This window comes from Postia placenta (assembly GCF_002117355.1).
Source record: "Postia placenta MAD-698-R-SB12 unplaced genomic scaffold POSPLAscaffold_4, whole genome shotgun sequence".
Lineage (NCBI taxonomy): Eukaryota > Fungi > Basidiomycota > Agaricomycetes > Polyporales > Adustoporiaceae > Rhodonia > Rhodonia placenta.
Genome location: NW_020169835.1, coordinates 1,403,301 through 1,424,385, shown reverse-complemented (window position 1 = coordinate 1,424,385; position 21,085 = coordinate 1,403,301). Strand labels below are relative to the sequence as shown.

General features: G+C 53.5%; 7 protein-coding genes across 7 annotated transcripts; 4 read left to right on the top strand and 3 right to left on the bottom strand.

The window, feature by feature from the left end:
• Positions 1-327: 327 nt before the first annotated feature.
• POSPLADRAFT_1045325 (hypothetical protein) lies at positions 328-2,149 on the bottom strand (the record flags this gene model as incomplete). The annotated part of the gene is made up of 9 exons (XM_024478730.1): positions 328-447; positions 505-575; positions 636-939; positions 989-1,123; positions 1,173-1,318; positions 1,383-1,582; positions 1,630-1,841; positions 1,892-1,911; positions 1,966-2,149. The coding sequence occupies 9 exons, from the start codon at positions 2,147-2,149 to the stop codon at positions 328-330; spliced, it is 1,392 nt and encodes a 463-aa protein (XP_024341028.1).
• Positions 2,150-2,404: 255 nt separating this feature from the next.
• On the top strand, positions 2,405-3,359 carry POSPLADRAFT_1168420 (hypothetical protein; the record flags this gene model as incomplete). Its single annotated transcript, XM_024488008.1, has 5 exons — positions 2,405-2,474; positions 2,526-2,607; positions 2,669-2,746; positions 2,801-2,899; positions 2,964-3,359. The coding sequence occupies 5 exons, from the start codon at positions 2,405-2,407 to the stop codon at positions 3,037-3,039; spliced, it is 405 nt and encodes a 134-aa protein (XP_024341027.1). The 3' UTR covers positions 3,040-3,359.
• An 819-nt stretch (positions 3,360-4,178) lies between these two features.
• On the top strand, positions 4,179-7,812 carry POSPLADRAFT_1168417 (hypothetical protein; the record flags this gene model as incomplete). Its single annotated transcript, XM_024488007.1, has 10 exons — positions 4,179-4,308; positions 4,367-4,568; positions 4,618-4,751; positions 4,806-5,280; positions 5,333-5,442; positions 5,492-6,092; positions 6,150-6,313; positions 6,372-7,052; positions 7,107-7,224; positions 7,279-7,812. The coding sequence occupies 10 exons, from the start codon at positions 4,179-4,181 to the stop codon at positions 7,736-7,738; spliced, it is 3,075 nt and encodes a 1,024-aa protein (XP_024341026.1). The 3' UTR covers positions 7,739-7,812.
• Positions 7,813-8,016: 204 nt separating this feature from the next.
• On the bottom strand, positions 8,017-10,118 carry POSPLADRAFT_1045322 (hypothetical protein; the record flags this gene model as incomplete). The annotated part of the gene is made up of 10 exons (XM_024478729.1): positions 8,017-8,269; positions 8,330-8,565; positions 8,617-8,682; positions 8,796-8,873; positions 8,923-9,241; positions 9,294-9,325; positions 9,385-9,537; positions 9,587-9,686; positions 9,745-9,887; positions 9,957-10,118. The coding sequence occupies 10 exons, from the start codon at positions 10,116-10,118 to the stop codon at positions 8,017-8,019; spliced, it is 1,542 nt and encodes a 513-aa protein (XP_024341025.1).
• Positions 10,119-11,034: 916 nt separating this feature from the next.
• POSPLADRAFT_1138696 (hypothetical protein) lies at positions 11,035-11,661 on the bottom strand (the record flags this gene model as incomplete). Its single annotated transcript, XM_024484938.1, has 3 exons — positions 11,035-11,074; positions 11,149-11,192; positions 11,308-11,661. Coding segments are annotated over 3 exons (438 nt in total), but the record flags the coding sequence as incomplete, so codon positions are not given.
• Positions 11,662-17,174: 5,513 nt separating this feature from the next.
• Positions 17,175-18,527, top strand: POSPLADRAFT_1114508 (hypothetical protein; the record flags this gene model as incomplete). Its single annotated transcript, XM_024483437.1, has 6 exons — positions 17,175-17,270; positions 17,453-17,815; positions 17,933-17,958; positions 18,030-18,064; positions 18,397-18,421; positions 18,497-18,527. Coding segments are annotated over 6 exons (576 nt in total), but the record flags the coding sequence as incomplete, so codon positions are not given.
• Positions 18,528-18,665: 138 nt separating this feature from the next.
• POSPLADRAFT_1054846 (hypothetical protein) lies at positions 18,666-19,655 on the top strand (the record flags this gene model as incomplete). Its single annotated transcript, XM_024480567.1, has 2 exons — positions 18,666-18,892; positions 18,935-19,655. The coding sequence occupies 2 exons, from the start codon at positions 18,666-18,668 to the stop codon at positions 19,653-19,655; spliced, it is 948 nt and encodes a 315-aa protein (XP_024341022.1).
• Positions 19,656-21,085: the final 1,430 nt, after the last annotated feature.

Genomic DNA, 21,085 nt, shown 5'->3' with positions numbered 1-21,085 from the left:
ACCAGATAACATCCAATGCAAACTATGCCAGCACTTGAGGAACGATTGCAGTGATAATGAAGGGCAAATGGACGCGGGATGGCGGGGGGAGCATGAGGTCTCAGGGTAAGCGGGTCCAAGTTAACAGACGCCCAATACTCTTGTTTGGGCGTCTGCTGGTCACGAGCATGTAACGCTCCTCAATTACAAACGGGTCCATACCCTCGGTATTCGTGCATGCAAGCGGGCGCATCGTAGCTATGTCTACGCTAATGTACAGATGGGGTTGGAGATGGACGGACAACTTGGTATATATTGAAGCTCAAGCTGAAGCAACCGTCAGCATGGTCATCGCTTCATCCGACGATGAAGTACATACCAAAAGACGAAGACAAACATGCCATATATTGCCAGACCGAGCGCTGCGGTCGACAGTCTCCCGTTTGCATTCGGGTCGCGGTGTGTGAGCTGACGACGTGGGGCATCAGCACCAGCACCAGGCAGCGAGAAGGGTAATCCGCTCACCTTCCAATAGAATAGCCCCGGCAGAATGAACGAGATCGTGGTAGACCCGGTGGAGCCAACGAACGATAGCACTGACACACACCGACATCATCTCAGTCTGAGTTCCAGGGCAATGCATACGAAACACGTACCCATCTGCAGGTCATCCACAAAGTAGGCAATAGTGAATCCGCTGACGACGATCGCGATCGTGAGCAGAACATGTTTCAGGGGACTCATATCGGGACTTCTGCCGTGCTCGCCTTCAACTTCCCCTTCCTCCCCTTCTGTGACCGCCTTCACCACGTGTCCCATGTGGAACACCTTGTCCAGGCAATTCCGGCACGGATGAACTTGCAGCGGGTAGGAGAACATCACCAGTATGGCGATCGCCAACTGGCCGACTGCAATGAACAGTGAAGTTGACGGGTACATTGCGATAATGTTCGGTCCAACCTGAAGCGGACATGAGCGACTGGCCATTACTGTATCCAATAAGACCTGCCTTGGAGCCGAAAGTCAGGTATCCGAATATAGCGATGATCTCGTATATCATTGCAGCCCCGCCGATTGAGCTACCAATAACTATGTTCATCCTCGCTTGAGTATTAGAAGAGATCTCGTTAAATATAGGGAATATCTAGCTGGGAGTTCAGGCACGTTAATGGGCGAGGCGAGGCGACACATACGTTTTGTGCACATGTGAATGCAAAGACTTGCACAGGGAATGTTGACACGAAATCTGGTGTGAAACGGATCAGATGAATTTCGCCTGGTGCCTGCGTGCCCTCAATGGGAATGAAGTAGCAGACCACAACAACCACGACGAGGTAAGCTTTGCAGAAGGTATTGTTAGATATTGTAGACCAAATGCAGACTTTTCATTTCAGCGTACTGACCCACAGAAAAGAGTGCGATATAGCTCGTGTGTCTGAGGCTGTCTATCTTCCTCATGAAGGACAGAGGGAACAAAAACGCCATCAGGATGACAATCCAGACACGTCCTGACTGGGCCCATGTTGGAGGCTCGCGCGTGCTCAAATCGTGATAGAAAGCCGCCACAACATTGGGCATCAGAGACTTGATGATGATGAGATAGCTGTTTGGCAATTAGACATACATTAACAGTGACGATTGACGACATACCTGATGGAAACGCCGAAACATTTTGTAGCAATAGCAGCGTCAAAGAAGACAGCGGCTCTAGGGAAGGTAATCTCTGCGATGGCAAAGAAGGAGGCCCCACGATGGGGTGCTTTTACGGCGCATAATGACAAGAGGTACAAGCCAAACGCTGCGACTCCGCCGGAGAAGAGACATGTAATCATGCCAGGAATCATGCCCGCAGACGCCATCGCCTATAGCTACATTAACTTTACTTACACTTTTAGGAAGACTCGCGACTCACCAGGGGAAAGGTAAGCATTCCTTCCCCATGACTAGATCAGCGAAGCACGTCGTGTGAGTAATCATGATACTCACCACTCCCAATAATTGTGTTCGCCAAATTCCCTACTGAGCTCGACAATGTGGCATGGCCCTCTCGTTTTGGCTTCCTTGCACTCGCATCTGCACCAAGCAAGGCATCGCTTTCGCCAACGCCGTCAACGGGACGCTGCGCGTCCTCATGGTCGTCTGCCGGAGCTACGCCGTATGTCTGTGCCATCTCGAATATATCGTCCTCGTCGATCGCCGAATGCGCTGTCCTTAATGGACTTGCCGGCCTCTGAGTAGGCCGTATTCGGAGGAGCGTGGTGGCGGATGACAAGTGCCGCGCGAGGGAGCGCGACAGCCACGGATCTGGCAGTCGGTGTACACAGCCACGTGGTCGCGCGGCTTCTGATCGACGTTGCTTGTAATTGTTAGGATCCAAAGCCTTTGCACAACATGCGCAAACAACCGCCTTCTCTTTGCCACAACCATGACCCCACGCCTTCGCCATAGACCGCAGGTTGAAGAGGAGGATGCCTCCGTCCTCAAGCTTGGACCCGGTAGGCCCACAAAATCTAAACAGTCCCTCCTTACCACTTACTATCCACCAGAGTTCAACAATGCCGGTTGTCTACTGATTTCGGAAGTGAAGTACTTGTTGGAGAACAGAGACAAGGACGCACCAGACACTGCGTGCGTCATGCATATGTGATATCGTCCGAGCAAGAACACTAATGCTGCAAGTATCTCTAAGTGTCTACAACAAGACGCTTGAGTATGTCAAGACATTTGCGAAATTCAATACCACGGATTCTGCCAGTGCAGTCCGAGAGTGAGCATATCTACCGCATCCGCAGTCTTCAGGCCGTCTTACACTATAACGCAGGACTTTGAGAAGAGAACCAGCACTTACGCAATTTGAAACTGCGCAAATTGCCAACCTATGTCCCGTCGATGCCGAAGAAGCAAAGAGTGTTGTACCGAGGTAAGCAAATGCGACATCCGATTACTGGACCTAAAGTGCTTCTCCCCTCCCCATATCCCCCTAGTCTCGTCAAGATAGACGACGACAGACTCAATGCCTTGCTTGTCGAGATCCAGACAATGAGAAAGTTTCAAACATAACACGTCACGATCATGTGTCTGTGCACATACATTGTGTCCATGCTCACGGTTTATATCCCTCTCTTCATCCGCCATGTGTTTGAAGCCACACAATTTGCCTCCGTCTCCGGAGGGTCTACGTGCTCAGCACGCATATCGTCTTCTTCACGAATCGCGGGGATTGTTGGCTCGCAGCACACGGACGTATGGCACCTCCTTCCTGTCCGAAAGAAAGGGTCGTCGGCAACTAGGCCAGAGAAAAAGAACCCTGCATCGTGTAGCTGTGTAGGTCAGGGGATAGCCATGACCCAACCCTCAATCACATTTGTTCATTCATTGGCAGCCCAACTGCTGGATGAAGCTGTGACTTCACTGACAACAGTTCTATCACACTGCATCTCGATTCGCTTCGATGCACGTTTCCACGTTGTTGGCACGAGGGTAGCACGGCACTCTGTTTGTCGCATTGAAAACTGTTCTCCATGCGGTTTGATATTGAGTACCAGTATGTCTGTTGGGAAGTTTGGTAAGTATTCATGCAAAGTCGGTACAATAACTCTTTGCATCGGATGGCAACAACCGCTGCGGACGCACCACCTGATGATTACATTGATTGCGCAATGCCTCGTGTGTTATTGCGTGTTAGAAGAGCTTGCTTCAAGGAACCCATCTCGGTGCGTCGTGTCTGACTTCCGTCATCTCATGTCGCGAGTAATCCGGCGGAGGCAGTTGACGGGCGAAAGGTGAGGCGACGAATTCTGCTCACCCACGGAATTGTTCATCCGCCGTATGCTGATCGCCTTCAGCGTAAATTTTATAGAGGCTGGGATGCTATTCGTCAGCTGGTTATGCTGCCGTGGCGCAGTAGCATTGAATTGTCTGCTCGCAGGTGGGATGTCGAACGACCTAGTTGGGTGTGCACCTAAGGCCATCAAGCTCTCCAACAAGCTCTGCGTTCTGTTCCAAGCAAACGCATGGCCTTCATATCCGCCACTTTCGCCCAATGGAATACCTTGCTGCACTGCACATGGTATGTCATCTTTCATTCATACTGATGCAGTCGACGGCCTCACTCGGTATAAGTACGGACAACCATACATGGCTCCTTCTTCGTCTACACTCTCGTCTCCTAGTGCTCTTTTCGCTGACGTCCTGCTATCATGTGCTACGGGGAGAATTGCGCCCCTCAGGCCGAGCTCTATATCAATGCTCAGCTCAATGCTCTCTATCAGAATGCGGTGGCGTGTATCGCTCAACACGGAAATGCCAAACATGCTGAGGACCACTTCAGTTCGTCGTGTGCCTTCCCTAACCTTGTCACATGCCATTGACCTCTGCGCATGCTCAGGGTATTCTCATGCTCTCGCGGATTTTTTCTTCGGTCCGGTCGAAGACGAGACAAATTCCGAACTTGGTGCTATGTTCCAGGCTTCCTTTGACAGCCCCAGCCTTGAATTCGTATGTAACCATAACGCTATCTTGCGGATCAACATCAAGGAGGGGCATTACTACTCGGATCTCACTGACAATAGACCTTCCGTCTTGAATAAGTACGTACGCTAACTCTTGTTCTGGCGCCATGAATTCAAAAATATGTAGGGAATGCGCCCAACATATAAACAAAACGGAGGTGGCATTTCGAGTCGATTTCGATGTACGCGAAATAGACCTTGCCGGGGTGAAGCATGGAAATGGCAAGGCTCTCATCCGACTGGTTATCCTCGATCTCACGAGTGAGCGCAGTAGCATTGTGATGGTAAGATGTACATGAACTAATGAATATCTAGCGGCGCGCTTCGTGTCATCCACACCCGCGCTACCGGACAGTCCAGACGTTGTTGCGTTCTATCTGACACAGTATCTGGAATTCCTGCAGCGCGCTGGCATCAACATGCTGTTCTCTCTACCCGACTTCGACGACTCCGACTTCCGGCTCACTATTGACCATCTATTCAAAGGTCACGCTCTCGTCGATGCAGGAGTGCTTCATGGCACCTCTGTTGAGGCGATCAATGCCCAGCTCTCGTCTTCCTGGCTGAAGGCAGCGATGCTTGTTGACGGCGACTCAGAGCAAGAGACAATCGCAGACGGGGCTGCTGTCGCCCTTGCACAGTGCGAAGGTTCTTGGACGGTGGACGAGACAGATATCCAGTACAACCTGAAATTCGATGCGCCTCGTGTTGAGGCGATTTGCTCGCAGGAGGCTGTACTCTACTTCAAACTCGATGAGGTATCCTTCCATGCACAGTCGGACCACGTGGAGTGCGTCTCATCTATCTAGTCTGCAGTGTACAATATTGACATGAATCCGTAGGCGGATAGAACAACACACCGATCGCGGATGGGAAATAGCTATAGCTGCAGATGTCGTGCGACGCGAAGAAAGCGACGGAGGTTCTACGCTTCTTGAAATCGATGCTCAGAGTAAGTTGCGCAGTGTTCCTTGTCTGACATGCCTAACACGTAGTTATAGAATCACGTGTCTGCGAAGACCTGTGTACGCTCCCTGAACGGGAGGATGCTGGCGAATTCGCTCAAATTTGCGTTAAGAGTACTATCGAGTTCTTCAAAGAAGAATATCTTGCACTCCTCGACAGTGGCGGCAGTCTTACGCTATATGACTCGCGACTGACAACTTCGAACGCTCACGAAGACATCATCAACGCAGATAGCGTGTCCGAGGATGTCGTCGACGAAAACGAAGAGGTAAATGATGAAGGGTTGCACAATGTGCAGCCTAACTCTCCGTCAGTTGGGTCCTCTAGCGACATCAGCAGTGTTCGACTCGCATCATGGAAAGCAGTACTGGGCTCTGATATGCATGGCTTTGATGAGGTCATCGCTATGTCTCAGGCTACCATCAATGTTCACTTCAAGCGTCTTTGGAACGCCGCTGTAACGGCACAAGCCTCAGAGAAAACTGCATGTCTGGCGCGTTGGACATACGAACAGTTCTTCTCAGCAACATTCAAGCCGCCCGCCGTGCGATTGCTCAGTAATGGTCGAGCCATCCTTTGGGTACACCTCGACGAAGGCCAGCTGAAGGTCCTCAAGAATAAGACTCCTTGGGATGAGTACGTGGATTAGATTCCATCGTGCAATTAAAAACCTGACGTCTTCGCGTCGGTCAGGAGTGATTGGTATCATTTTGCGGATTGGCAACTTGCTTTCGAGCTGGACGTCAAGATGGACTCCGGGCTTGAAGAAGCTCGACTCGCCTCATTATCGCTGACATCAGAGTCGAGTTTTGACTCTGACAACTGCGATTGGCAACATGTTTACTTCGACTTCACTAGTACGTCTGTTGATTTCACCAAGCCTTGACAAAGGTGGCTGACATGATCCTGCGGTAGATATCCAATTTCTTCACGAATACTCGCGTTTAGAAGGCCTCTTGCAAACACAAGACGACATACGACCTATCGACAAAGTTCATGCCACACTGTACTATATCCGATATCACTACTTCTTGGAACTGCGACGTAGTGGCCTGAATGCTTTGCTCAGCATTCCGATTTTGAAGTCTTCTAGTTCATTGCCGTCGCTCGCTTTAACTAGCGCGTCCTTGCGTATCCACTCAGACCAAGTCGTCACGCGTAAGAACTGGGCACAAATGGCATCCTCCTTTGAACCCGTGCTTTTGGTTCTCGGTATGACAGCCTTCCGCTCACCACCCTCGGCCTCTCTCGAAGGCACTACCGATTGGATTGTAAACTGGCGGAGAAGCTCTTCTGAGGCGATTATCTGTCTTTCGCGGGATATCGTCACTGATAGGACTCTGCTCCTCCCCCTTGCTCGTATAAGCACCATGACGACGATAGTCCCCATCATCTCCCCCGTCGACACCATCGGTGAATGGACACCTCAATTCACAGCACTGGTGCGTGACCAGAGCAGGAAAAACCGCTCTTGCTCCTGGACAACCCAGGAATCCGACAAAGAAGGGTCTCTAAAGTGGAAGTGGGAGCAGCGCGTTGCTTTCCACTACGAGCAAGAGGGCGACGGCATCGCTAGCGGGGCTTGCTCTGCATCATGTGAGTTTGCGTGATCCTGATTGTTAGTGTCAGGCTTCTGACGGCGAACAATAGGCAAGACGTGCAACTACGTAGAGCTATCATCCACCCCTGCAAGGGACGCTATGCAGATCAAAATGTGGGGCGACGTCAAAATCGAATCATCTGTCACATTGGAGACTGCTCAGAATCTGTATGTGACCATTCATTCGGGAGACTTGCTCAGCCAATCTCAAGTGTGTCATAGCGCCAAATCATCTGCAAAGTGGAACATATCGTTAGCGCTTCAATCTACTATCGGTGGCATCGAGGCCCGCGTCCTTGAGGTAGTCAACCCCACCTTGGAAGATGATGAACACGAAGGGGGTCTACCTACCGTCAAGCTATTCGATATCCGGTCTATGCTTGCTGCCGAACTTCCCAATGTGATTGACGCAGATGACCTTTTGCAAGAGCTACGTCAGTTCGAGGGTCCATGGCAATTCTGCTACCCAGGGACAGAGGTATGCACGCTCTCAAACCCGATGGCGACTGCCAAGGGGGACTTAGTCTTCGAGTTACGAACAAGTTCTCAACAAGAAGTATCTGCACCTGTGACGCCGACAGGGCTTGGGATTGTCTCTTCCTATGACACACAAACCTCAGAATTCGCAGTAGACATCACGATGACTGATGTCCAGCGATCGCATCTCATCGCTACCGCTTGACGTTCTGTAGTCAACACTGTCGTATGTATCCTATTGCCCTTCTCGTTGCATAATAGCTTCGCGCGTCCCAACTCTTACGCTGTCTCGATAACTATGTCTCCAATGACTTCAGACCGCTGTAGTTGTCCGCCCTTTACCATTAGGTGAGCGTGACGTAGGCCAAAAATTGTGCCCATTATGCGACTGGAATGAGACCGCATTGCAAGTTAGATATCGTTTTCGAAGCTGGTTCGTGCGACATACCTATTTGATCACGACAGGTGAGTATGTTTGACTTCCTAACCTTCCATATCAATCAACTTCGACTTGTCTACCTCGTCTACCTCATCTTCCTCGTCCTCGTCCAATTTCACCTCGTCAGTTGCGTTATGTGAGAACGATGTGGCATCGAAGCGACGCTTTTCTCTGAAAGGGTTATCCCTTCGTTCGCCCTTCTTGATGACTGCTGCGGCGGGGATGACGCCTTTGGGATTGAGGTACAATAGGTCATTGCCAGAGTATGAATCGATAAAGCGGACCCATGCGTCGAATCTAGCCTCTAGCAATGAGCGTACAAAGCCAACGAGATGTTCGCCTTGAGGAGCTACTTACACGCCCTCTGTGTCCTCGATAGAGCGCATCCTGGAATATATATGCTCTTGCTTAAATCGGTCAATGGCCTCGCGATGCACCTCAAAATCAATCGGTTGCCTGTATTCTGGATCGGAAGGCTGCAGATTCTCGTTCACGGAAGCGATTCTTCGTGTGTACGTATCGAAGATGGGGTATTCGAGTAAGAGTCCAAGAGCCGGCATCTTGGGGATGAAAATCGTTCTAGGGCCATACATCTAGACCGGACGGGGTTAGCTCGAGAATCAAAGTATAATAGGGAAGAATACTTCTTCTATTGTCTGTGGTGGCGAACCTGTACGGCAAGCTAGGACCAGCGCAGACATCATTTTACGCTATGCACAATGGCCATCAGCAAACCGCCTACGATCAAATCGCCACCGTACCCACAATCTGAACGCAAATGGTTGAGCTCGAGTACACATTCGAATAGAATATGTCAATCTACCTGATGGAGCATGAAGCTTTGTCCGTGAAAGAGCACGCTAACCCATTCCGTGCCTCCGTAGACGACAGGGTCCGCGATCTGACTGGCGGTTAGTGATTCGCTTGGAATGGTTCGTCTTCCCACAAACCTCAACGCTTTTGATGTGTCGCATACAACTACGATCTCCGAAGTCGCGCCCCACAGTGAAGTTATGGAAATTGTGACTGCCTTCAAATTTGCGGGATGCAGCACGTAGCGCTTCTACCTGCTCAGGAGGCATTCGGTACTGTCGTTTTCTCCGCAAGTCGTCCTGCCAAGTCGCTTCGGGAGCGGGGTTATTCCAGAATGTATGCTTCAACTCATTGCCATCGCTCTGTTGTGCGGTTTGAAATAGTCCACTGCCAGGCTTGGGCGGGATCATTAAGTAAGACGGGAAGAAATAGGTGTACTTCCTGCTGTCGCACGTTCTACATCAAAGTTGAGACTGCTCAGTGAGTGTCATACAAGCTCAACACGCACGTTCTTGCGTTGAACGAGTTTTGTACGCGAAGCTAGGCCGCATCAGATTCGAAGGAATAGCAGACTGAAGGCAACATGGCACTATACTTACGACATTCCACAAACGTATCTCTGGCGGCAATTCTTCGTTGACTCTTGAAATCAGGTCGGCGACTCCAGGTATTGCAGTGATGAGTTTCATGGAAACGACGTTTCCTGCGGCATGCACTCCAGCATCGGTACGTGCAGCTCGGCCCAGATTGACCTGACCAATGTAAGAAACAATACCAAAAAGAAGCCAACATAACACTCACTTTAATTGGGTCATCAGCGTTGTCTTGTGACACAGCACCTACTTTAACCAGAGCATTGAAGAGGACCCCTTCGATGGTTCGTAATTTCGGATCTGGTTGGCTGAAAAGAAGGGAGAGACTTTGAAGGATAAATAAGCGTGAAGGTATTGTTTACATACATTTGCATGCCGTTGTACCCAGCACCACAAAACCCAATCAAGAGAGCGCATTGCCTCTTGGGTAAACGAGGGGCCTTGGGCTTGTCGGCGGGCTTGTCGCCTTCTCGCCGCTCCTGAGTTCCACGCCTGCGATCGCGGGCCCTCTCCTTACCCTTTTCTCTCGCTGATTTTGTGCGCTGATCTTGCTGGGCTACTTGAATGGCGGGATCCACCTGCAGCAGTTCTTCAGCTAACGAGGCCTCAGCGAGGCCTCCATTGTAATTGTTTTTGGAGTGTTTGATCCGGGTAGGTGATCTGTCGGCAGAACCTGAATCGTCCACAGCATGTAAAGGTCGTTTGAGGCTTGCTCCGTCTGTGAGAGATGTAAACTCCATGTGATGTCGGTGGTGTGTAGGTCGAGAATGCAAGTGTCGTGTAAAGGCGAAGCCGTGGAAAAGAACGCGGTTTCGTAGAGCCCCTTTCAGTGCAATCGCATAGTTCAGCAGACACATTCACATCTAGGTATTCAATGGTGTCGTTTGAACCGACTTCTCGCTGCTTTTAGGCGCCCAAAAGTGGCAAGGCCATTGTTGAGCTAGTCGTCTGCCGGTTGCCCCAGTCTTTTTTATTTTATATTATATTTTCAATTCCACGGCTTTATACTTCATACAGCGTAGGTACATGTAGAATGCATTGAGCCGGAGGCGGCTCTTAGAAGTGGGCTCCGCGCCCTCGTACGGAACCGCCCTGGGGAGGGCGGAACACTCGATGTCTTTGTCACGAGTTGGCACGGCGTCTAGCCGTTTTTTAATATTTTCCTTTTCGCGGGCTCGAACCCGCGACCTCTGTACTACTTGCCTGATACAGACGCATCATATCTACTGTACGATTAGATTAGATAGGACGGCAGTGCACGGCACAGCTCGGGCTCTGCTGACACAGCCTCTCTGACTCACCGGCCCCCGGGGCCGCGTCGGCATGCTGCGCACGGACCAGCTGCGCATGGACCAACGTGCACAGCCTGCCCTTATCTCCCCATGTATATAAGCCGGCCTCTGCTGCCCTAGGGACCTCAATTTTGACCTCTTGTCCCTAGGTCAGTAAGCTCCCATGTATCTGCTTACTTACTTATACTAACTAATACATTTCTTGTCCCTAGCCTTAGGTTTGAGCTTCGCTCACCATCGCTTCGGTGAGAATCAGTCGAACGCCCCCAGCTCTTTTTAGATTTTCCCCTGTCGCTAGACCTCAAGTCGCGACATTAGGTCGAAACTCCACAAAGCTGCCGGCGTTCCTCGGAACCCCACAAACTCACTCTCCTTTCCTATAGGTTGGGTGGTGCGCACCCCTACTGTACCCTACGATATGTAGATAGCATACGATACATTGCCACCACTTAAGGGACGAACTCTTCAGTATCTGCACTTCAGTGGGCGATACTTGTCCTCACGGACGCGTGGCTTAGGTTCCTGTTGCATACTAGCCAAAAGCAGTACTGGGCCCCACGTGAACTGTGAACCTTAGTGTTATCTTGGGCGCCGTAGGTGTAAGCTAGTTTAGCACGGCCTTTCGTAGTACGCGCACCTCCCCTTCCTCCCCCCACCCAACGTGGCTGCCTGCCAAGGCCAGGTCCACGCATTCGACTCTCAGGACCTCATCGACGTCTACATCCCAGACGGCCCTGAGACTATCATCTACCGTTGCGAGCAGCAACCGTGCCCAAACCGAACACCCCGATCGATCGCAGAAGATTACCCGCGCTACAAGGCGATCCGATGAGCGCAACACCCACTCGGTCCCCGCAGCACCCTCGCGTCTCGATCCGCTTCGCGGCATTCTCACTCTGTCTCCCCCAGCTCCCGACTCCCTCAAACTGTTGTCACTGATCCAAATCAAGTGCGAGGAGATCTCCCTCCAGACCCTGCGCCAGAGCCTGAGCCTGAGGAGGGTGTGGGTGAAGAAGGAATCTCGGAGTCCGAGTCCAAGGATTCTGTTGGGTCCATCTCGCTGACAGCGCTTGCCCCCGCGTCAGCAGTCCCTGACGTACGTGAACCCCCCGCCGAACTTCCTTCGGCGCCTTCACCGCCGACTCCGCCGAGAGGCCACGCGAGCACTCGCTTCTGTCGCGACTTGAGGTCAAGCGACAGGGAAATGTCTAGAAGCGAGGGGCGTCCGACTGGTTCTCACCGAAGCGATGGTGAGCGAGGCTCAAACCTAAGGCTAGGGACAAGAAAGTATATTAGTTAGTATAAGTAAGTAAGCAGATACATGGGAGCTTACTGACCTAGGGACAAGAGGTCGAAACTGAGGTCTCTAGGGCAGCAGAGGCCGGCTTATATACAGGGGAAGATAAGGGCAGGCTGTGCACGTTGGTCCGTGCGCAGCTGGTCCGTGCGCAGCATGCCGACGCGGCCCCGGGGGCCGGTGAGTCAGAGCGGCTGTGTCAGCGGAGCCCGAGCTGTGCCGTGCACTGCCATCCTATCTAATCTAATCGTACAGTAGATATGATGCGTCTGTATCAGGCAAGTAGTACAGAGGTCGCGGGTTCGAGCCCGCGAAAAGGAAAAATTAAAAAACGGCTAGATGCCGTACCAACTCGTGACATTACCCCCCCCTCAATGGCGCATGACCTCATGCGAGGCGCCCTTGCCCATCTCCCACCCGGAGTGGCAGCGTGCTTCAGTCAGCGGCAAAGGCATTGGCTGAAAGTTGAGACCACCAAAGGTAGCAGCGTTGAGTCGTCGAGGGGCGTTTGGATTCTTCCGGTGGAAGTCGGCTATGAGGGCCGGCGCATTGGCAACGTTGCGCGCCGGTTCCCATGACGTATGCGAGTCGTCATAACCCTTCCACTTGATGAGGTACTGCAGCTGACGTCGGAAGATCCGCGAATCTTTGATCCGCTCAACCTCGTACCCCTCGTCGCCCTCAACCTCGATCGCAGGTGGCTCCTCCGGCTCCCGGCCTGGGATATCGCTATGCGTGTACTTGCTGAGCAAGGAGACATGGAATACCGGGTGCACCGGCACCGACTTTGGCAGGACTAATTCATAATCTAAGTCTCCGAGCTTTTGCCGCACGGCATATGGTCCAAGGCGCTTGGGACTGAGCTTCTTGCTCGGCTGTTTCAGCTTAAGGTTCCGAGCGTCAAGCCAAACCTTGTCCCCCGGTGCGAAGACCGGTGCCTGTTGCACGTGCTTATCGTAGTACACTTTCATACGCTCGGCTGACAGCTCGAGCGCAGAGCGCGTACCGTCACGAATCTCCTTTAGGATCTTGAGCCAATCAGCGGCCGCAGGCATCGCAGACATCGGATTGATCCGCACTTGGATCTCAGGATTGTACCCTTGATGCAGGAAGAAAGGGGAGTGCTCGGTCGCGGAGTGAACTCGGTTGTTCAGTGCAAATTCCGCGAGCGGCAGCTGCTTTGCCCAATCATCCTGCCTGTGGCTCGTGAAAGCACACAGGTACTGCTCGATCTCCTAATTCCAGCGCTCAGTCTGGCCGTCCGTCTGAGGGTGGAATGCTGTAAACAGTGCCGGCTCGATCCCTAGTCCCTTGTACACCGCATGCAGGTATTTCGAAGCAAACTGGGGACCTCGGTCTGATATGACCTTGGCCGGGGCCCCATGATGCATGAACACATCGCGGATGTACAGGTCTGCTGCCTTTTCTGCCGTCAGGGTCTCATGACAGGCTGAAAAGTGGACCTGCTTGATAAAGCGGTCGGCGGTGACCAGGATTGAGTTGAATCCATCAGACTTTGGCAAGCCAATGATCATATCGGTCGTGATGATCTGCCACAGGCGCTCGGGGATCTCGTTCGGCTTCAGCGGACCCTGGGGCTTGGCTGGGAATGTCTTGGTACGATTGCACACGTCGCAGGTGCTTACGTACTCATTGACGAATTTAGACATTCCTGGCCACCAGTAGTTCCGCGATACGAGCTCCAGGGTTTTGGCATGACCGCCATGACCGGCGATCGGCGAGTCGTGGTGGATCTTGACTATGTCCCGCCGGAGCTCCGCATTCTTTGGGACGTACACGCACCCACGGAACAGCAGGAGCCCTTGTTCGGCATTCCACTCCTCAAAACCCCTTTGCAGCCGGGGCGGCCCGAGGTCCTGCACCTTTTCAAGGGCCTCGGCCACCTCCCGATCCTTCTCCGAACATTCCCTGATGTGCTTCAGAAGGGACTGATCGGCTGTCACCGAGGCGTGACCGCGCCTAGCGGAGGCGATGCGGAAGCGCTCTGGCTTGAGAACCACCTGATCGGTGTTATCGTCCTCATTGCCGATCTGATGGTCTGATCGACGTGACAGGGCATCAGCCTTTCCATTGGACGTCCCGGCCTTGTGCGTGATGCGGAAGTCGAAGCGAGCTAGGAACAGCGACCATCGCGCTTGACGGCGCGTGAGGTGCTGGGATGTACGCCAGTACTTGAGGTTCTTATGATCGGTTACGATCTCGAACTGATTGGATAACCCCTCGAGGTAGTGGCGCCAATCATCCAATGCTTCAATGATCGCGAGCATCTCCTTATCGTAGATCTCGTAGTTCTGCTGTGCCGGATCCATTGCATGAGATCTGAAGGCAATGGGATGCCATTTGCCGTCGTCCTGCTTCTGCATCAACACGCCGCCAGTGGCGTAGCCTGAGGCGTCAACCTCAATGCGCGTCTCTCGATTAGGATCATACAGTGCTAGGACTGGAGTCGTCGCGAAGAGCCATTTGAGCTCATCGAAGGCATGCTGCTCTTCCTCACCCCAGTGCCATGGGTTATTTCCTGTGAGTCGGTCGAGTGGTCGCGAGATCTTAGCGAAGTCTTTGATGAAGCGGCGGTAGAAGTTGGAGAACCCCCGGAACTTCTGAACGTCTTTTTTGTTCCGGGGTACCGGCCACTCATTGATTCCTTTCAGCTTCGCGGGATCCATCGCCACCTCATCGCCACCGAACACATAGCTGACGTAGTCGACCTTGGGAACGTCCCACTCACACTTCTCAGGCTTCAGGAACAGATCGTTGTCCTGAAGGCGACGCAGAACCTCGCGTGTGACCTTTTCATGCTCCTCCTTGTTGGTGGAGAAGATGAGTATGTCATCTAGGTACACAAGGATCTTGCCGCCGACGATGAGATTGTGGAAGATCTCGTTCATCATGGCCTGGAAGGTCGCGGGGGAATTAGTGAGGCCAAAGAACATCACCAGGGGTTCGTACAGTCCCCGGTTAGTTACGAAGGCCGCCTTCCACTCGTCACCGGCTTTGATCCGGACGTTGTTGTATCCCCATCGGACATCGAACTTCGTAAAGAGCGTAGCGCCACGGAGCTTGTCCACCATTTCGGCGATCAACGGCAAGGGATAACGATTTTTTACCGTGATCGCGTTCAATCGGCGGTAGTCCTGTACGGGTCGAAGTGTCCCTTCCTTCTTTTTGATGAAGAAGAAGGGGGACGAAATGGGTGACTTCGACTCCCGTATGTAGCCCTTCGCTAGTTGCTCCTTGAGGAACTTGTCAAGCTCCTCCTGCTCGTTGTTCGACAGGGGGTACACCTTCAAATGGAATGTCGAATAGCCGGGCACGAGTTCAATTGCGTGATCATATGGCTTCCTTTCGGGTAACCGTTCTGATGCTTCCTTGGAGAAGACATTCAGGAACTCGTGGTACTGTCTAGGTACCGACTCTTCGGCGGTCTTAACGACCTTCTTTTTGATCTCCTCCTCAGCAAATAGCTGGGAGTACATATGTCCTGCTGCGACGAACAGCTGAGGAGCACCGGGAAGCGTGATGCCTTGCTCCCAGGCTTCGATCAAATCGGCCTCATCCCACTCTACCTCCACCGGATCTTCTTCGGGTTCGAAGTCCGGGAGTACCTTACTCCAGCAGGCACCTATAACCGACCGTTTGGATTTCGGCGAACGCCTGCGCACCGTGGGCCTGTCCCCCGTATCACGCGCAGTCGCTGCTTGCTCCATTCGGCCAGTCCTCCTGGCACTGCACGTTTCAGGGCATCGCGACAATTTGAGGGAGCCCTTCTCCCAATCTATTTCAGGGTTGTGCTCGCGTAGCCAATCCAACCTGACAATCACATCTTCCGGACCGATGTCCGTGACCGTGAACACCGTCTTTTCGACGTGCTCTCCTATATGCATCTGTAGTACTGCTACCTCCGAGATGCTTCCGTCCTTGTTCAGGGTGCCGTCAATGTTGTATAGCGGAATTGGTTCCTTCAACTTCCGCGTCTGCACCTTATTCTCTGTAATGAATCGCTTGTTGATAAACTTTGTGGTGGCTCCGCTGTCCACCATAGCGATTATGTCTTTGTGCCGTCTTTTCCCTTGGAGTCGAACTGGAATGTGAAAATGCTGGGACCCCTGGTCCAGCTCGTACACCATTGCAGTCGACAATACGTTATATCTATTACATGATGATACTCGCGGCCCGACGCGTGCGGCACGAAGCGCGGACCGGATCAAAAACCCTCCTCCTTCATCGCCTGATAGTGCTCGAGCTCTTCGCGCATTGACTTCACCTGTGCCATTAAGTCCGCCAGCTCCGATTGCTCGGATTTCGCTGAAGCGGCACTTATACTTGCCGAGGGTGTTGTCGTGACGGGGGCGCTTGTCGCAGCCTGGGTGGAGCCCGAGGCAACCGTAGCCCGCGCGTCGGCGCGTTTTGTGTAAGGCTTGTCCTTACAATTGGGGCACTCGAAGCGTTGGTACCCTTGCTTCCCACAGCCGAAGCATGTGCCGGGGAAGTTGCCTTTTCCGACGGCCGCATTGATGCTGGCCGAAGCTACGTGCGTCGAGGGTGCACCACCACGTGCCCCACCGCGTCCTCGACCTTGGGCCGAGAAGAAGTTATTTAGCTCGGGCCGACGGGCCCGGCTAATGTCGAGGATCTGCTCGACCTCAGTGGCGCGCTTGTCAGCGTCTTGCCACGTGGTGAAAGTCTCGAGCTCGATCTTTCGGTATACGCGGGAGGGGATGCCGCTCAGGTACTTGTCGCGTAGCTCCAGGTCCCCATACCCAGAGCGGTCCGCCGGACCCTTGAACAGCGCGGAGAATTCCGCAGCAGTGCGTTTTTCACGGACCGTCTTGTCCGCGCAGAGCTTCGCCAGCTCCACTTGTGCTGCCGCCTCGTCGTCGAGATTTCCGAAGCAGGCCTTGAAGGCGGCGGCAAAGGCCGCTTCGTTTGCGAATGGGGTCGTAGCCCCTTGCACACCTATCTGCACCAATACGAGCTGGGCGAAGTAGGGGGTGGCCCAGGCGCGGGCATCACCGTCGAGCAGGCTCAGCGCAACCTGTACCTTGAGCTCGATGGTGGTCAACGACGTGTTGACCATCCAGTAGATGCGCAGCTGCGACAAGAACCTGTCGCAATCGATGATGGTTTTGCCATCGTATCGGAGGGGGAGGAGGAGTTTTAACGTCTCCTTGTCGAGGGCGGCTGCGGGGGACGACATTATCGGCGTCGGGGGGGACGGAGGACACTGCGGGGGCGGAGGCGGCTGTGGTGGCCTTCCGCTGGTCGAACTTCGGGAGGAGCGAGTGCTCGAGCGGCCTCTCGGCGAAGTCAGCGGTGAAGGCGCCAGAGGAAGTTCGGCGGAGGGGTTACGTACGTCAGGGATTGCTGACGCGGAGGCGAGCGCTGTCGGCGAGGCGGGCCGAGCAGGATCCGCGGACTCGGACTCCGAGACTCCTTCTTCACTGTCACCCTCCTCAGGCTCAAGCTCTGGCGCAGGGTCTGGAGGGAGATCTCCTCGCGCTTGATCGGCGACAGTTTGAGGGAGGCGGGAGGTAGGGGAGACAGGGCGAGAGTGCCGCGAGGCCGATCGAGATGCGAGGGTGCTTCGGGGTCCGAGCGGGTGTTGTGCTCGTCAGATTGCCTTGTAACGAGGGTAATCTTCCTCGATCGATCGGGGTGTCCGATTTGGGCACGGCTGCTGCTCGCAACGGTAGAGGACAGTCTCAGGGCCGTCTGGGATGTAGACGTCGATGAGGTCCTGGGAGTCAAATGCGTGGATCTGGCCTTGGCAGGCAGCCACGATGGATGGGGGGAGGACGGGAAGGTGCGCGTACTACAAAAGGCCGTGGTAGACTAGCTTACACCTACGGCGCCCGAGATGACACTAGGGTTCGCGATTCACGTGGGGCCCAGTACTGCTTTGGGCTAGTATGCAGCAGGAACCTAGTCCACGCGTCCGGTTAAGGACAAGCACCGCCCACTGAAGTGCAGGTGCTGAAAGGTTCGTTCCCTGAGTGTTGGCGATGTAATGTAGGCTATCTACGTATTGTATGGTATCGTAGGGGTGCGCACCACCCGACCTATGGGAAAGGAAAGTGTGAGTGTATGAGTTCCGAGAGAACGCCGGTCGCTTGGGGGAGTTTCGACCTAATGTCACGACTTGAGGTCAAGCGACAGGGAAATGTCTAGAAGCGAGGGGCGTCCGACTGGTTCTCACCGAAGCGATGGTGAGCGAGGCTCAAACCTAAGGCTAGGGACAAGAAAGTATATTAGTTAGTATAAGTAAGTAAGCAGATACATGGGAGCTTACTGACCTAGGGACAAGAGGTCGAAACTGAGGTCTCTAGGGCAGCAGAGGCCGGCTTATATACAGGGGAAGATAAGGGCAGGCTGTGCACGTTGGTCCGTGCGCAGCTGGTCCGTGCGCAGCATGCCGACGCGGCCCCGGGGGCCGGTGAGTCAGAGCGGCTGTGTCAGCGGAGCCCGAGCTGTGCCGTGCACTGCCGTCCTATCTAATCTAATCATACAGTAGATATGATGTGTCCGTATCAGGCAGGTAGTACAGAGGTCGCGGGTTCGAGCCCGCGAAAAGGAAAAAATTAAAAAACGGCTAGACGCCGTGCCAACTCGTGACAGGCAGAGGGCCACCACAGCCGCCTCCACCCCCGCAGCGTCCTCTGTCCCCCCCGACGCCAATAATGTCCTCTCCTGCAGCCGCCCCCGACAAGGAGACCCTAAAGCTCCTTCTTCCACTTCGATACGATGGCAAGACAGTCATCAAATGCGACAGGTTCTTGTCGCAACTTCATATCTCCTGGTTGATCAACACATCGTTGATGACCATTGAGCTCAAGGTACAAGTTGCGCTGAGCCTGCTCGATGGCGACGCCCGCGCCTGGGCCACGCCTTACTTTGCCCAACTCGCGTCAGTGTAAATGGGAGTACAAGGGGTCACGACCCCCTTTAGGAACGAGGCGGCCTTCACTGCTGCCTTTAAGATCCACTTCGGAAATCTCGACGATGAGGCAGCAGCACAAGTGGAGCTGGCGAAGCTCTGCGCGGACAAGACGGTCTGTGAAAAACGCACTGCTGCGGAATTCTCCGCGCTGTTCAAGGGTCCGGCGGACCGCTCTGGGTATGGGGACCTGGAGCTATGCGACAAGTACCTGAGTGGCATCCCCTCCCGCGTATACCGGAAGATCGAGCTCGAGACCTTCACCACGTGGCGAGCCGCTGACAAGCGCGCCACTGAGGTCGAGCAGATCCTCGACATCAGCCGGGCCCGTCGGCCCGAGTTAAATAACTTCTTCTCGGCCCGAGGTCGAGGGCGCGGTGGGGCACGTGGTGGTGCGCCCACGACACATGCAGCTTCGGCCAGCATCAATGCGGCCGTCGGAAAAGGAGACTTCCCCGGCACCTGCTTTGGCTGCGGGAAGCAAGGGTACCGCCGTTTTGAGTGCCCCAATTGTAAGGACAAGCCTTACACAAAACGCGCCGACGCACGGGCTACGGTTGCCTCGGGATCCACCCAGGCGGTGACAAGCACCCCCGTCGCTTCATCCTCGGCGAGTACAAGCGCCGCTTCAGCGAAATCGGAAGGTTCCGAGCTGGCAGACTTAATAGCACAGATGAAGTCGATGCGCGAGGAGCTCGAGCACTATCGGGCCATGAAGGAGGAGTCTTTTTGATCCGGTCCGCGCTTCGTGCCGCATGCGTCGGGCCGCGTAGTAACAATCTGTACAATGTATTGGCGACTGCGAATGTGTATGAATTGGACCATGGGTCCCAGCATTTTCACATTCCAGTGCACCTCAAAGGAGAAAGATGGCACAAAGACATAATTGCAATGGTGGACAGCGGAGCCACTACGAAGTTCATCAACAAGCGTTTCATCACGGAGAATCGAGTACGAACACGGAAATTGAAAGAGCCGATTCCGCTATACAATATCGACGGCACCCTGAACAAAGACGGAAGCATCTCGGAAGTAGCAGTGCTACAGATGCACATAGGAGAACACGTTGAGAAGACGGTGTTTACGGTCACGGACATCGGTCTGGAAGATGTGATTGTCAGGTTGGATTGGCTACGCGAGCACAACCCTGAAATAGATTGGGAGAAGGGCTCCCTCAAATTGTCGCGATGCCCTGAAACGTGCAGTGCCAGGAGGACTGGCCGAATGGAGCAAGCAGCGACTGCGCGTGATACGGGGGACAGGCCCACGGTGCGCAGGCGTTCGCCGAAATCCAAACGGTCGGTTATAGGTGCCTGCTGGAGTAAGGTACTCCCGGACTTTGAACCCGAAGAAGATCCAGTGGAAGTAGAGTGGGATGAGGTCGATTTGATCGAAGCCTGGGAGCAAGGTATTACGCTTCCTGGTGCCCCTCAGCTGTTCGTCGCAGCAGGGCATACGTACTCCTAGCTGTTCGCTGAGGAGGAGATCAAAAAGAAAGTCGTTAAGACCACCGAGGAGTCAGTACCTAAAAAGTACCACGAGTTCCTGAATGTCTTCTCCAAGGAAGCATCAGAACGGCTACCTGAAAGGAAGCCTTACGATCACGCGATCAAACTCGTGCCCGGTTACTCGACATTCCATTTGAAGGTGTATCCCCTGTCGAACAACGAACAAGAGGAACTGGACAAGTTCCTAAAAGAGCAGTTGGCGAAAGGCTATATACGGGAATCAAAGTCGCCCATTTCATCTCCCTTCTTCTTCATCAAAAAGAAGGAAGGGACACTTCGACCCGTACAGGACTACCGCTGATTGAACGCGATCACGGTCAAAAATCGTTATCCATTGCTGTTGATCGCCGAGATGGTGGATAAGCTCCGCGGCGCTACGCTCTTCACAAAGTTCGATGTCCGATGGGGATACAATAACGTCCGGATCAAGGCCGGTGACGAATGGAAGGCGGTCTTTGTGACTAACCGAGGGTTGTACGAGCCTTTGGTGATGTTCTTTGGTCTTACCAACTCCCCTACGACCTTCCAGGCGATGATGAACGAGATCTTCCACAATCTCATCATCGGCGGTAAGATCCTCGTATACCTAGATGATATACTCATCTTCTCCACCAAGTAAAGAGGAGCATGAGAAGGTCACACGCGAGGTTCTACG